General features: G+C 39.4%; 1 protein-coding gene across 2 annotated transcripts in view; it reads left to right on the top strand.

The window, feature by feature from the left end:
* LOC124551051 (zinc finger and SCAN domain-containing protein 31-like) overlaps positions 1 to 15,700 on the top strand; it is an 80,327-nt gene that overhangs the window by 50,321 nt on the left and 14,306 nt on the right. For both annotated transcript variants that reach the window (XM_047125922.1, XM_047125921.1), the window contains exon 7: positions 15,570 to 15,619. In XM_047125922.1, the coding sequence (XP_046981878.1) occupies positions 15,570 to 15,619 (50 nt within the window). The remainder of the gene's footprint in view (positions 1 to 15,569; positions 15,620 to 15,700) is intronic.

The raw sequence follows: 15,700 nt of genomic DNA, 5'->3' as shown, positions 1-15,700 counted from the left end.
TTCCCTCCTTATTGTGGAGCTGTCAGTGATGAACATGGAGAAAGATTCCTTCAGGACATTTATGTTATGGAACAAAGATATCAGAGCCATTGTAACGAAGCAATGCTTGCAGATTACTGTTGGTCTTCGTGCAGTTACAAGAGGCAAGCTAAAAGACGACAGTCTCATGCAGCCACCACAGCTGTTCTGCACATCCCCCTCCACTAACAACTGGCAGCCAATAATATTCATTCTCATTCAGAGCGGGTAGCAGTGAGTTACAACTAGACAGCGAAAACCTCACTCCTACGTGCTGCACTATTTACTGCATTTAAAACTTTTCCAAACGTGAACTTGAAAGCTGGTATCCTGCTGTTGACATTTGAAGACACAAGAATGGACTCCAGAACCATGTGGTGTCAGCAGGAGAACTGTAAAGGGAATTGTAAACAAAAGTGTCATAGCTGTAGGAACCATAGAAAAAGTTGATTTCGTGTTGCCTGGAAAGCATTGAAATCACAAGGAACCTATTACACAAATGGATGGTTAGAACAACAATGTTTTAAAGTGCTCCATGTGAATGATGAATGCCCAACACCACAAAAACGTGTTACAGTTATACAGGAGAAAGTTAGCTTCAATGATAAGTGCTTCACCAACGTAAAGAATTTTAAAAGACATTGGTTCCTGATATGTTAAGAAGAGAGTTTTTAATTCAAAGAAGTGACGTAGGTGGAGCACAAACTACATCCCATATAAAGATTCACGATATAAGAGGAGGAAGTAGTTCAACAGTGTATTACCTTGATGATACATGGGTCGATTAGAATCATTCCAGGAAGATCTGCTGGAAAATGAGTGATGGTACTGGCAGTTTTAAAGTTTTGATAGGAATAGGTTCTCGGATAATTATTCTGCATGCTGACTTTTCATCTGCTTTTGATTCTGAGAGTGAGCTTGTATTTACGTGTAAGAAAAACAGCAGTGACTACCATTCGGAAATGAACCCTGTCAGTTTCATGATGTGATTCACAGTTCTTGTCATACCTTGCTTCGATGTCGGCCATTGCCATTTATAATTCACCTGTTACAGAAAAAACACCAAGTATAAACACCAGAAAAGCGGATATTTTTCCATGGCTTAAAAATATTAAGTACAGTATAAACCGGACTCGTTAATTTATGCAAGTCATGCGACAGAACATACAAACTTGACTTCCTTGCACATGAGTGGGCTCACACAGTTTTACGTTTACCCATGTGTCACTGTCAATGTAGCCCTATGGAACTAATTTGGGCAAAATAAGGCTATGTAGGAGTAAAAATAATTCAGGATTAAATTCACTGAATCGCTTGTGCATGAGGCAATAGACAACATCCCACCTGTACATGGGCACAGTCTGTGCAGCATGCTGAAAAGCTTAAGAAAGAATGATTTGACATGCAAGTGATGATGGATATAAGCCTTGAACCTATCGTTGTAAATTTACAATCAGGTTGTTCAGAAACAGATTCGAATAGAAGTGACGGTGGTATTGCGATGTACACTTTGGAACAAAGTAATAATATTTCTCAGTTTTAAATGCTCTTGGTTTAAATAATGTGTTAGCCAACATAGCAGTTGCGTACATAATAATGAGAACTTCCTAGTGCTTTTGATTAGGACTTTGTAGAATTATGCGGACTATAATGTTCAACATATGGCCCAAGGAGAAGTTAAGCTTCTTCCACCATGGGGTATGCTCTAATAACATGCGAGAATGCATCTGCATAAATTCATCAAAAGTCCAATATTTCCATGTGTAAACCCCTGCCATTTTCAAGGCATGAATTGGATAAGGTCCTAAAATGACGACAGTAACTGTTACGTATCAAGATATCGGTCATTTTCATTGTTATCGGTCATCATTCTCTGCAGTTATTCACAGATGGTTAATTGTTTTCTTCAATACGAGAGAAGGAAAGTTGCTACTCACCATATAGCGGAGATGCTGAGTCGCGATAGGCACAATAAAAAGATTCACACAATCATAGCTTTCGGCCATTAAGGCTTTTGTCAGCAGTAGACACACATACACGCACGCGCACACACACACTCACGCAAGCACAACTTGCACGCACATCTGCAGTCTCAGAGAGCTGAAACTACACTGTGGGCAGCAGCACCAGTGCATGGTGGGAGTGGCGACTGGGTGGGGGTAAGGAGGAGGCTGGGGCAGGAAGGGGGAGGGATAGTATGGTGGGAGTGGCGGAGGGTAGGAGAGAAGGTGCGGAGGGGGTAAGTAGCAGAAAGGAGAGAAATAAAAATAAAAGAAATTAAAAAAAACTGGGTGTGTCGGTGAAATGATGGCTGTGTAGTGCTGGAATGGGAACAGGGAGTGGGCTGGATGGGTGAGGACAGTGACTAACGAAGGTTGAGGCCAGAAGGGTATGCATAATGAAGTGTGATTTTGAGCTCATTGGCAACAACTTTCTACCTGCTGCCCCACCCCCCTCCCCTCCTAGATTGCAGTCTTTGTATGCATTAATATGCATTAATTTTGACATCCCGTAGCACTGATCATAGAGGATTGTGTTTATAAAATTCATAGTTCTCTTGTTTGTCTATTGCTGTGAATAATAAATAACAGGCACCCATCTGCCTATTTACGTGCATGTGTGGAGTGTGCGCACATGCACGTGCCACCTTTCGTACTAATATTGTTTTCGATCAGACAGTTGTCTGCAGCACTTTCGGTGAGAGAAGTAGAAAACAAAGAAGAGAGTGACGGGATGCATTTGCAGATAAGGACAGAGATAGATATTTCCCTGCAGTGTGAAGTATTTTCTCCCTTGCTGGACAACACCTGCAGCCGCTTCGCAATACATTGGCAACTGCTCACAACATTTGCAAAATTGCCTTCTATCGCAGCCACATTGCAGAAATGTTGACAACAATGCTGTTGCCACCAAATTTTACCATAACATATAGCCACTCTAAATACACCTTAAGGTCTGTTGTATGGAAGGTGTATGGTTGACTTTGGGTTATTGAGAGAATTCTAGAAAAGTGTAGCTCATGTAAAAGGAGGTCATATATAGAACAGTTGTACAGAAGTAAGCGTTACAGAAATGCTCCATGAGCTGAATGGAAATTCGTGGCAGGAAGATGACGATCTTTTCATGAAAGACTAAGGAGGAAGTTTAAAGAATAGGCATTTGCGACAGACTGCAGAATGATGTTACCGACACCAATCTATACTGCCATAAGGGCCGTGAAGGGAAGATAAGAGAAATCAGGGTTCAAACAGAAAGGTATAAAGTCTTTTTCCCTCAGTCCATGTGTGATTGGAACTAATAAAAGAATGATTAACTATGGTACAGGGTGCCCTCTGTCATACACTATATAGTGGCTGTGGATTATATATGTAGATGTAGGTGACGTCAGTGAATCTGTGAGTCCGACTTATCACTAGAATTCAACACAGCTGTTTCATTAGATTGGCAGAAAAAAAGTGAAGCATGAAATTTTGTGTAATATTAGTCTTTTTGAATACATTAAAAGAAAAAGAATGTTAGCTGTAATTGAAATGTTTCTTTCACTACATACCATGTTAACCTGAGTACAAGATGTAAATTTCTTTTCCCATAAGAATCTTCTTGAGAAAAATTTATTTTTCACATATTCTTGGTAATCAAAATTACAAAGTATTTCGTTGAACTACAGTATCTGCCTAAACAGTTAACATTACATCAATGTTAAATTTAAAGTATATATTGATTGTCAACATTTTCATAATACAAAGAGAAATAAAATAAATGAAAAGAAATGTTTTACATTAATTTGAGGACTGGTTTCTTTTCTGCATTTTTTAGCTTACTGAGCCTGACAGTGGTATAAGGATTTTTAATCACGATCCTAGTTACACAGCTGTGAAATATATATCTTTGTTATCACAAATATTTGCCTGTTTCTTTTGAATTTGTTGCGATTTCTGAGGCTGTAGTTACCGTGGGATCTGAGAAGACAGCAGTTTTTATCTGAAAACAGGTACATACTAAATTTTGCATCTGTACTGATGTGAGAATGTTATAATGTCTCTTGCATCTAAGCATATTGTCTGCCCCTACTTCGACTTTTACCATCTTCTGCAGAAATGAATACTGTTGTAGTGTCCTTGCCAATGGATGCAGCCAGAGGTGATGCATGGAGACTGTTCATGATTGGCACCATGGTCAGTACTTTGAAATTCACTACAAACCACAAGTGCGGACCAATCATCAAATTCCATTCCACATGTTCGACGTTGATGTACAACAGTCCTAGTACAGAGTTCCAGGACTGCCAATAGTAGCGGAGATCAGTGTGCAAGACTTAGTCTACAAGTGGAGCCGCCTGTAGCTCTTGCATAGGGACAGGTGTTACTACAGTGATTGATAGTGTGGCATCCAGGATGGACGTAGTCTTGTTGACATTGTGTTCAGTAGTGCACCTCTTGATGCGCCACTGCTTAGTCGTATCTGTCTGCAAGGACGTCCAATGAATTGCTGTACAACTTTAGTTAAGTACCACAGCACAGTCTACGCCTACATCTACATCCATACTCGGCAAGCCACCTGACAGTGTGTGGCGGAGGGTACTTTGAGTACCTCTATCATTCTCCCTTCTATTCCTGTCTCGTATTGTTCGTGGAAAGAAAGATTGTCGGTATGCCTCTGTGTGGGCTCTAATCTCTCTGATTTTATCCTCATGGGTCTCTTCGCGAGATGTACGTAGGAGGGAGCAATATACTGCTTGACTCCTCAGTGAAGGTATGTTCTTGAAACTTCAAGAAAAGCCCATACCGAGCTACTGAGTGTCTCTCCTGCAGAGTCTTCCACTGGAGTTTATCTATCATCTCTGTAATGCTTTCGTGATTACTAAATGGTCCTGTAACGAAGCGCGCTGCTCTCCGTTGGATCTTCTCTATCTCTTCTATCAACCCTATCTGGTACGGATCCCACACTGGTGAGCAATATTCAAGCAGTGGGCGAACAAGTGTACTGTAACCTACTTCCTTTGTTTTCGAATTGCATTTCCGTAGGATTCTTCCAATGAATCTCAGTCTGGCATCTAAATTTGTAAATTTGTTTGCACTGTCACAGTTCCTCCATCCACCTCGGAGCTCCTAACCCTAATACAACATATGCGAGCCTTTCTGCCCATATGACCTGTACTCATCAACCTGTACAAATCAATTGATTTTAAAATCAATTCAATTCTGAATACAAATGGCTTCAGGCAAACTGTTCCTAAAAAGCCAAAGTACACAGTATAGATTTCCATGATTAGCAACATGATGTAATTTGCTGCCCACTCGCTACTCCCCCTTCCCACACTCGACTAGTTCTCAGCCAAGCTCATGTTGCTGTTCCCTCACCAGTCTTTGCTGTTCCCACACCAACCTTTCTGTAGTGCTGTGTTTTAGCAACTGTGAGAGAGACAGAGTGCAATATCTTCTAGGGTGCAAGACATATGTAACAACAGCAATGAATGCATAAACCAAAGATCCCAATCACAATTCAGTCCAATTCTTGAGCTTTTGCTCGTCCTGCAGTCTACTGATGTATGTTGGCACTTTTTCTACAATGGGTCTTGTTGCTGTAATTTATTCTCATGTCAGCAATTAGTCAGTTTAATATGACTTATTTCATTTATTAGGTATTTAATTCTGGATTTCCTTCTCATTTCATCTTAACATCACCATGTCCTAAGGCTGTTAACTCACCTGATATTCTAATACATGAACAGCGACTGAATTTCTCATTTGCAACCCACTTACTAAGTCATTACAGTCTCTTGCAATCAAATAACATATTGATATCAGTTCAGAACCCAGTAATGTTTTTTGAAGATCAGCAACTGTGCTTTTGAATATTATCATTACTTAAAAAGCAACATTAATTTTACCTTTACTAAAAAAGCAACATTAATGATTGTACCCAATATTCATACATGTATGAGAACTTTTACTGCAAACCTGTTCAAATACAACAAGAGTCTGTAAGATATAGAATTTAGTGCTGTTTCCTCTTGTGTTTCACAAAACTGTCAAATCTTAAGCAGAGCAAAAGATCATTGTTGTGGCCAGTTCATAGATTCTCACGTATCCCCTGGAATAGTGCCGTGCGAGTCAAATTTCACGTGACTGTTTGAGCAGTGCCGTTACTGGATAGAGTGCATCGGTGTATCGGGAAATGCTAATATCATTTGTGCATCCCTGTCCTTCTGAATTTTGTAAATGTAAGACAACATCTATATACTCCATAAAACAACATAAAATTGTTAACCTCAGCAATAATAGTTTAATCTGTGGATGTAGGACAACCCTGTAGTTTTCGAATGGCGAATTTGAGAAGAATTGGGTAAATATGGTATGTGGCACCTGTTGTTGATCATCATTAGTGTTCTTGCTCCTCCCACCTGTAACTGCAGCTCGACTGGCACAAGTAGAAAGACTTTAGGTAGTGACAACTGTGAATGTAGATAGGAACACCCACACAGGGCACGGGACAGTGCTGAGTGCACATTCACTTGTCACCTCTCTTCACTTCTGCTCGTCTCCCACTTCAGATTCCTAACTTGGAGCCATTCCCATCCATCTCACTTCCACACACCAAGCAGTGCAGTGACTAAGGCACTGAATTCTCTGTGGGAGGACCGAGTGTTGAATGCCCATCTTACTGTCTTCACTCGTGTTTTATGCAGTTCTCTAAAGCAGAGCACCCACCGGAGTGAGGTGTCAAGTGACGTGGTGAGCTACAAAGCATTCATCTGCCTTGTGTCTTCAGATGGACCACAAAATCTTGTGCAACAGTGTCTTCTGGACTCAAGCTACATAGAATGCTGTGCCACAACCAAATGAGCACATCATGCTCCACAAGCTCTGCTACTGAGAGTTCACAAATGTTTCTGCTTTGGTTGTGTGACTGCCTCTGTAACATTGAAAATTAGACATCATCATCATCATCATCATCATCATCATCATCATTCTACAGTTCTAGTTTCTTGGGTGCTATTAATGAGCCTCTTCAACTTTCTTGTGCATGTATGACCTGTCACAAAGATCATCATCCACTGTTCTTCCTCTGGCAATGAGGTCATCCTTGATAATGTCCATCCAACTGGTTTTGGGTCTTCCCACAGAGTGTTTTTCATCCACTTATCTTTTCACATTTAGTTGGGAATGGCTTCTAAAGTTTCAAAAGACTGTAAATCACTTAATGTATGCTTAATTTTTTATTTTTGGTCAATCAGAAGCACCCTTTTTTTATTTTTGGTCAATCAGAAGCACCCTGTACCATACTGTATATCATCCTCTTGATCTTTTTCCAAGTTTTTTCTTCTTTCTGGACTCTTGGTGTCCAACTGTGCAGCATACTCTGCTTTATCAATGTGAACCTTGTCCATCCATTCAAGTTCTCTGATGCAGTTTGCTCCAGGATTAATTCCCCTCTGCTGTAGCACTTTCATCCTACCAAGTTGCCATCGTTAAAAGCAATAACAGCATAATTGACTCCCACTTCAATGTCTTCATTCCAACAAAAACATTTTTTGGTAAGAGAGTCCATATAAGATTGTTGAATGACTCATTGGGATTTTGAGTCTGACGATGCAGATTCTTCCTCAGTAATTCAGGATTTGCCAGATCTCTGTAAATAGGTTTTATGATATCCATGACTGCTGCTGGGATGGAATGTTTATGGCTGTATGAACTGTTTGAGTGCTGGGCATTGCAGTAATTGCACCATGAATCAGGTCCAGGAGGGCTAAGGTGGTGTACTGCTTTTTCATCAGTTGATGGTCTCTGGAAGAAGGTAACCCATACTGCCTGCTTCATTTTCAACAAATCCTCTGTATTATTTCTACTGCTGTAGTTCATCAATCATTTTGTCTGTCAGCCTGCCACAGAAAGTTTCTTGTCTCTAAGACTTTGTTTCAACTTCCTCAACCTGGTGCACGCCCTCTTCTGGACATGACATTTATAACACAGCAGTCCACAGCTTACCATATAAAAAATTACCAATTTTATTAGCTCTTGATGTAATGCACATAAAAATTTTAACATGATTATATTTTAAAATATAAAATAAAATACTTCCCATGTGAATTTATAAGTGATATATATACCTTTGTTTGGAAAATTGCAAATTTTGTGATGAGATAAAAATTCGAAAAAGTGAAGGAAAAAAATTTCCGTTCTAACTCCCCTTAATTCCTGCACTACAGTGTTGATCAAGCTCATAAAGCTGAAAGCAGTTTTTAAAATGAGATGCTGCACCATCAGTCACATTCACTTGTTTAGGAAATGCATGGTCTCCAAATGCTACATCATCAATTATCATGCTGACAGCATAGCATGCTGTGCACTGTCATGAATGAGAGCATCACTGACAATAGCAAAACAGTGTGATGTTACAAGGAAGTGAACAACACATGTGAATAGTGAATAGTGATATCTGTGATGTGTGCCAGTGATAACTCTGAATTTCATTCTGCAAAGCAACAGACCAGCTCTCAGCAATGTCAAAATGAAGAAGTAATGTGTCAGTATTTTGGGATGTGGTTGATTTTGCTTCTGCTATGACCTGTCTCTGAATCCTCCAGATATGATGGTGAGCTACTCCTTCCATGACCCAATACCTAACCTCTGTAACAAACTTCTCTGACTCTGCTGTCTTCTTCAACTACTCTCCTCCCTCACACAATACATAGGTTAAGCCATTGTCAATATCCTGAAGGTGTAATGCCTCAGCAAAGGTGTAATGCTTCAGCAGTCATCACTACAGCAGCAGGACACATTGCACACCACTGCAACTAACATTTAACTTGGGCTCTTGTCATACACACATAAGCATCAGGTCCATCTCTGTGTAATTCTTTTCTGAGACTGTGCTTGTGGTGAAACATACACATTTCAAATTAGTGCAGTAAATTCGTGTGCATACTTCCTCTACTGGCTGCTGTTTTACACATTTTGGTCATAAGGAGTAGAATTTTGTGAGACCAGTTTTTAAATTTGGGTTCTCCTTTTTAATTCGGAGGTATGCTTTGCTTATTGATCTTGTTGTATATATTTTTACCTTTTAACTTTTTCACCATTTTCACTAGCAGAGATAACATCACTTGGTTAGGACTTTGCCTGCTACAATCTTTGTGACCACTTAGGTAATATTCCAGAGCAACAGTAAGCGTATCATCTTGCGATGGATGCCCACAGTAAGAATCTGGGCACGCCCAAATACCTTTCTCACTCGCTATTGTACGAGCTTTTGAAATCAAATAATCTGAGCAAATGGGTATGTATTTCTGATATGCTGCTTAGAGTAGTTACCTGTTACAGGTGTCAGTAACTGTGCCTTCCCAGTATAGGTGGCTGCTGAGACAGCAGTATTTAGGTTTTGAAACCACATATCATGTACATATCACTATCTTCAGGTTCTGCACCAAGTGCATCTACACCTCACACTTCACAAAGTTTTGAAGAAGAGATTGTGTAAAACTTGTTTCAATTTCTTCCACTTTCCTTTTTACATACCGTTTTCTTCTTGTGCGTCTTACCTTTCATGGACATTTAAGGAGGGATATAGTTGGGACTACAGCAGAAAAGCTAACATTCAATGTATCAACAACTTCACACCCAGGAATATAAACATCTGCACAGTCTTCTTCAGTTTCACATTCAGGTGTTGATCTTTTAGGTGGGTTGTCACTAAATTTCTTCTTGTAGTGAGTGTAGCAATTCCTTCCAAATGGATGTGACGCTAATCTGCAATACCTCTGACAGATTTCCAACAACTGTGAAGTGTCTTTCACTTTTCTTAGACACCACCTTCATGTGTTTTTCTTCACTCTTGCAGTTCTGTATTTCCTCACTGACATTGTATCCAACAAAAAGTTCAAGCCAAACACAAAATTTGATGCAGAATGGTTGATGTGCAAGTTCTCACTTGTCTGTTTTAAACAGAAGAGCACTGGAAACAGTGTTGCCAACATGCATATTTTACATTAGTAATTCAGTGATGTGAAATATGTAGAATGTTGAAATTTTTTATCACTTTACACAGAAGAATATTGCCCATTATGTTTGCATCAAGTCCTAACATATTAACCAAACAGTATTTTGTGTAATTTTCAAAAAGTTTTTGGATGGGTTTGTGGAGTAAAATATTCATAAAAACTTGTAAAAAAGCATTTTTTTTACATTTTTTAGTAATAAATATTTACATAAGACAGACAGCTGGATCAGAGAAGATACTGTTTATAATTACATTAGTATCTGGTAAGATGACAGAAAAGATAACATTCTGTGGCCTTCCAAATGATAAGAAAAATAATTTTTAAGTGGAAAAAATAACTTAAATGTCATATTTTCTTGTCTTAAATTTGCAAGTTAAAGGAGGGAGCTTTAACACAAAACATCTGCCAGGTCTCCAGTATGAGTTATTTACAATTTTCAAAGGGCTGTACTATTTACAAAAATTAAATTAAGATAGAACAAAAATACTTTATTTCTGAACACTTATATAGAGATCTAATATATTTTTTTCCAGAGAAATTCTTTACCACCAGTGGACATGATCTGTATGATTTGCCATGAAATGATTCTATTGCTCTCCTTCCAGTGTTAAAAACAACTTTGATATGTTTGCTGCATTTCATATGCAGCAATGTCATTGTTGTGGTATTAAGTCTGAAAACGGGTTTGATGTTGTTCTCCATGCTACTCTAATCTGTGCAAGCATCTTTATGGTCTCCCTGAACCATTTTTACCCCCCACCCCCAACATTTCCCTCCAGTACTAAACTAATGAGCCCTTGATGTCTCAGAATGTGTGCCATCAACTGATCCCTTCTTTTGGTCCAGTTGCCACAGATTTCTTTTGTCGTCATTTCTGTTCAATACCTACTATTTAGTAACCTGATCTACACATCTAATCATTAGAATTTTTGTGTAGTACCATATTTTAAAATCTTCTATAAAGTGTTTATCGTTCATGTTTCACTTCCATGCATGGCTACACTCAATGCAGATACTTTTGCAGATGGATTCCTGACACTGAAATCTGTATTCAGTGTTAGCAATTTTCTCTTCTTCAGAAAATTTTTTATTGCAATTGCCAATCTATATTTTATATCGTCTCTACTTCGGCCATCATATTTTGCTGTCTAAATAGCAAAACTCTTCTTCTACTTTAAGCATCTTGCTCCTAATCTAATTCTCTCAGCCTCACCTGAATAATTCGACTACATTCCATTATCTTTGTTTTGCTTTTGTTGATGTTCGTCTTACATCCTCCTTTCAGGACACTGTCCATTCTGTTCAGTTGCTCTTCCAATTACTTTGCTGTCTCTGACAAAATTTGACAAAATTATCATGTCATTGGCAAACCACAAAAGTTTTTATTTCTTCTCCTTCAACTTTGATTCCTACTCAAAATTTGTATTTTGTTTCAGTTACTGCTTGCTCAATGCAAAGATTGAATAACATTGGCGACAGGCTACAACCCTGTCTCACTCCCTTCTCAACCACTGCTTCCCTGTCATGCCCCTCAACTCTTATAACTGCCATCTGGCTTCCCAGGTTGTAAATAGGCTTTTGTTCCCTGTATTTTACCACAGCTGTCTTCAGAATTTCAAACAGAGCACTCCAGTCAACATTGTCAAAAGCTTTCTTTAAGTCTACAGATGCTGTAAATGTAGGTTTGCCATGCCTTAACTTATCTTCTAAGGTAAGTTGTATGGTCAGTGTTGCCTCGCGTGTTCCTACATTTCTCTAGAATCCAAACTGATCTTTCCTGGCGTCGGCTTCTACCAGGTTTTCCATTATTCTGTTAAGAATTCATGTTAGTATTTTGCAACCGTGCCTTTTTAAATTGATCGTTCAATAATATTTACGCATGTCAGCATCTGCTTTATTTGGAACTGGAATTCTATATCCTTTTCGAAGTCTTGAGGGTATTTCTCCTCTCCCATACGTCTTGCACACCAGTTGGAAGAGTTTTGTCATCGCTGGCTTTCCGGAAAGTCATGTACTCTCAGAACCTTTTTTCGACTTAGGTCTTTCAGTGCCGTGTCAAATTCTTCACGCAGTATCATATCTCCCAATCTCCTTTTCATCTACATTATCTTCAATTCCTATAATGTTGGCATCAAATTCATCTCCCTCATATAGACCATCTATATATATACTCCTTCCATATTTCAGCTTTCCCTTCTTTACCTAGTACTGGTTTTCCATGTGAGCTCTTGAAATTGATACAGTTGCTTCTCTTTTCTCCAAAGGCCTCTCTAATTTTCCTGTAGGTGGTATCTATCTTCCTCCTACGAAATGTGCTTCTAAATCCTTACAATTGTCCTGTAGCCATTCACGCATAGCCATTTTGGACTTCCTGTCAATCTCATTTTTTAGATGTTTGTATTCCTTTTCACGTGCTTTGTTTGCTGCTTTTGTACATTTTCTCCTTTCACCAGTTAAATTCAGTGTCTCCCGTGTTATCCAAGCATTTCTACTAGGTCTTTTTTTTACGTATTTTATCCTCTGCTGCCTTCACTATTTCATCTCCTAAAGGTATACATTTGTCTTTTACTGTATTCCTTTCCTCTGTTTTAGTCAGTCATTGCCTAAAGTTCATTCTGAAACTCCCAACAACCTCTGGTTCTTATAACTCATGTAGGCACCATCTCCTTAATTTCCTACCTTTTTGCAATTAACTTTAAAATGTCTTACATAATATAATCAATTTGAAACCTACCACTGTCTCCAGGTCTTCTTGCCACTCACATTGCTCTTGTGGCATGGCATTCTTCTTATTATGTGCTGAGGCATCGCTATTTCCATGGCTGTATGGATTTCTTTGGCATTGTTCACAAACTTCACAAGGGTGACTTCACAACACAATGATAAAATACAGATGAGCATTGCAGAAAACAAGATGGCAGTCAAAACAAGGCCAGTTTTTGATTTGACTATCGATATGTCAATCCTGGTCCATAACATCACACAACCTACAGAGAAACTGAGCAAATTAGGAATTTGTAGAATTAAATATAGTCAATGCAACAAATACTACATTGGGCAAATGAGAAGAAATTTTTGAACCTGTTTTAAAGAACACATTGCTCATTTCAGACGGGATAAAGCTAGTAAGTCAGCTATATCAACCATGTAAATGAAAAAGGACACAATGTTGTGATAGACAATGACCTCAAAGTACTGCGTACATGGGAAAAGAGCTGGAGAATGGACGTCTGAGAAGAAATGGAAATATTAATCCAATGAGATCCTAAGCGAAATGACAGTTCAAAAATTCATATTTCTTTATGAATTTCAATTCAGTACTCTTAAAATAGTAAGTACCAATATTGGAGAAGGAAAGTTGCTACTCACCATATAGAGGAGATGCTGAGTCGCGATAGACACAACAACAAGATTCACACAATTATAGCTTTCGGCCATTAAGGCCTTTGTCAACAAAAGACACACACACGTAAACACAACTCACACACATCTGCAGTCTCAGGCAACTGAAACCACACTGCGAGCAGCAGCATCAGTGCGTAATGGGAGTGGCAACTGGGTGTGGGTAAGGAGGAGGTTGGTGTATGGACGGGGAGGGATAGTATGGTGGGAGTGGTGGGCAGTAAAGTGCTGCAGTTTAGACGGAGGGCAAGAGAGAAGGTGGGGGGGTGGGGAGGGGGGGGGGAGCGGAAAGGAGATAAATAAAAAGAAATTAAAAGACTGGGTGTGGCAGTGAAATGACAGTTGTGTAGTGCTGGAATGGGAACAGGAAGGGGGCTGGTTGGGTGACGACAGTGACTAACGAAGGTTGAGGCCAGGAGGATTAGGGAAACGTAGGATGTATTGCAGGGAAATTTCCTACCTGTACAATTCAGAAAAGCTGGTGTTGGGAAGGATCCATATGGCACAGGCTGTGAAGCAGTCATTGAAATGAGGGATACCATGTTTGGCAGCGTGTTCAGCAACAGGGTGGTCCTCTTCTTTCTTGGCTACAATTTGTCGGTGGCCATTCATGCGTACAGGCAGCTTGTTGGTTGTCATGAATGGCCACCGACAGACTGTGGCCAAGAAACAAGAGGACCACCCTGTAGCTGAACGTGCTGCCGAACATGGTATCTCTCATTTCAATAACTGCTTCACAGCCTGTGCCATATGGATCCTTGCCACCATTACCAGCTTTTCTGAATTGCACAGTTCGGAACTTTCCCTGCAATACATCCTACATTCTGTTGTGCGTCTCCAGCTGAGCCAAGACACGTGTTTGCTTATTTTGACTCCTCTTTAACTGAGTGAAGTTCCTGGGAAATCTGGTGATGGCACCTGCTGTGTTCTCCTCATAAGAACAAGAAAAAGAGATTGGACAGATGGACAAATCTCTTTGTATGAGGAGGAAGAGGTGCCTCTCTACACGAGGTGAAAATACCTGACTAACTCCTCCTCCACTCTCCTCCCTTCCAGTCCATATTTCTGCAATTGTATCCTATTTGCTCCCTCAAAAGAAATATGTGTTTCCAGAATCCCACAATTTTTAGTCTACTAATGTATGTTTTATCAGAAGTATGCGAGTTTGAAGGCCAATACTGGGCATCCCTTCTGTCTTTGTACACATAACTGGTGTCAGATATGCTCAGAAGTGTAGTTGGATTGTAATTACACTGGTGTCCATTACAGTTTTCTGCACCACTACTGGGACAGGAACATGCTCAATAGTAGTGTCATGTGTTTGGTACTTTCCTTAGTTTCCGGAACTGTGATAATATTTCCCAGATTTTTGGAAGTCATTGCACTTTCGAAAGTTATGAGACAGTAGCATCTTCTTCTGTGTAGCCATGAAAAAAAAAAATTAAATTTTTATTTAAGTACCCATACGTGCTGCTATATAACTCAGTGCTTCCCACTTAACAAATTGTATGTGCAACTGGATTTCCAAATACTCCACTCCTTTCTGCCAATCCCCCATCTCGTAGAGTACGAGTCTTCTTGTAAGGGATAAATTTTTATATATCATGGTGTACAACAAGCAGAAATTTATCAGACTGAACATACTTGTTTGCCTTTCTGTTTTTCATCTTAACCTTAAATTTCTTTAAAATTAATCGTCATCCATCCATGATTGGGCTTGCACCCTATTCCTTTTTCTTGAGTCGCGCCATTGCTTGTACAGTCGCCCTCCACTGCTTTTCTCAAGGAGATAATACATTATCATTTTCGGCTGCCTTCTTTCTTTTGCCCCTCTGTACATGTTGAAGGCAACAAACATAATCAACCAAGATGGGGCGTAGGGGAGGGAGGTGGGGTCCAACAGTAGTTCAAATGTTCCCATATAGAGTTATGTGGAACATTATGGCATCCTTCAACATTTTGTAGAAACCACATTTCGTCAGTGTGAACACTGTTCTTATAGTTTTGCAATTGTCCATGTTTCAGCACCATACAGTAGCAATGGATTTATTTTTATTTTTATTATAATTGTAATTATAATTGGTGGTGGTGGTGGTGGTGGCAGTGACAGTAATAATAGTAGTAGTAATAGTGATGTTAATCCTTTCAGGAGCTCAAAACTGAAGCAGAATCAACAGGTCATGGCAGTGAACCAGAAAGGTATTGTATAGTTTCTTGTAGTTTCTATTTTTCTTCTGTAGTTTGGAAAAAAACTTTCTATTACTTCTCTGCATTGACATT

The sequence above is a fragment of the Schistocerca americana genome, chromosome 9 (assembly GCF_021461395.2).
Source record: "Schistocerca americana isolate TAMUIC-IGC-003095 chromosome 9, iqSchAmer2.1, whole genome shotgun sequence".
Classification (NCBI taxonomy): Eukaryota; Metazoa; Arthropoda; class Insecta; order Orthoptera; family Acrididae; genus Schistocerca; species Schistocerca americana.
This window is presented reverse-complemented; position numbering and strand designations above follow the sequence as displayed.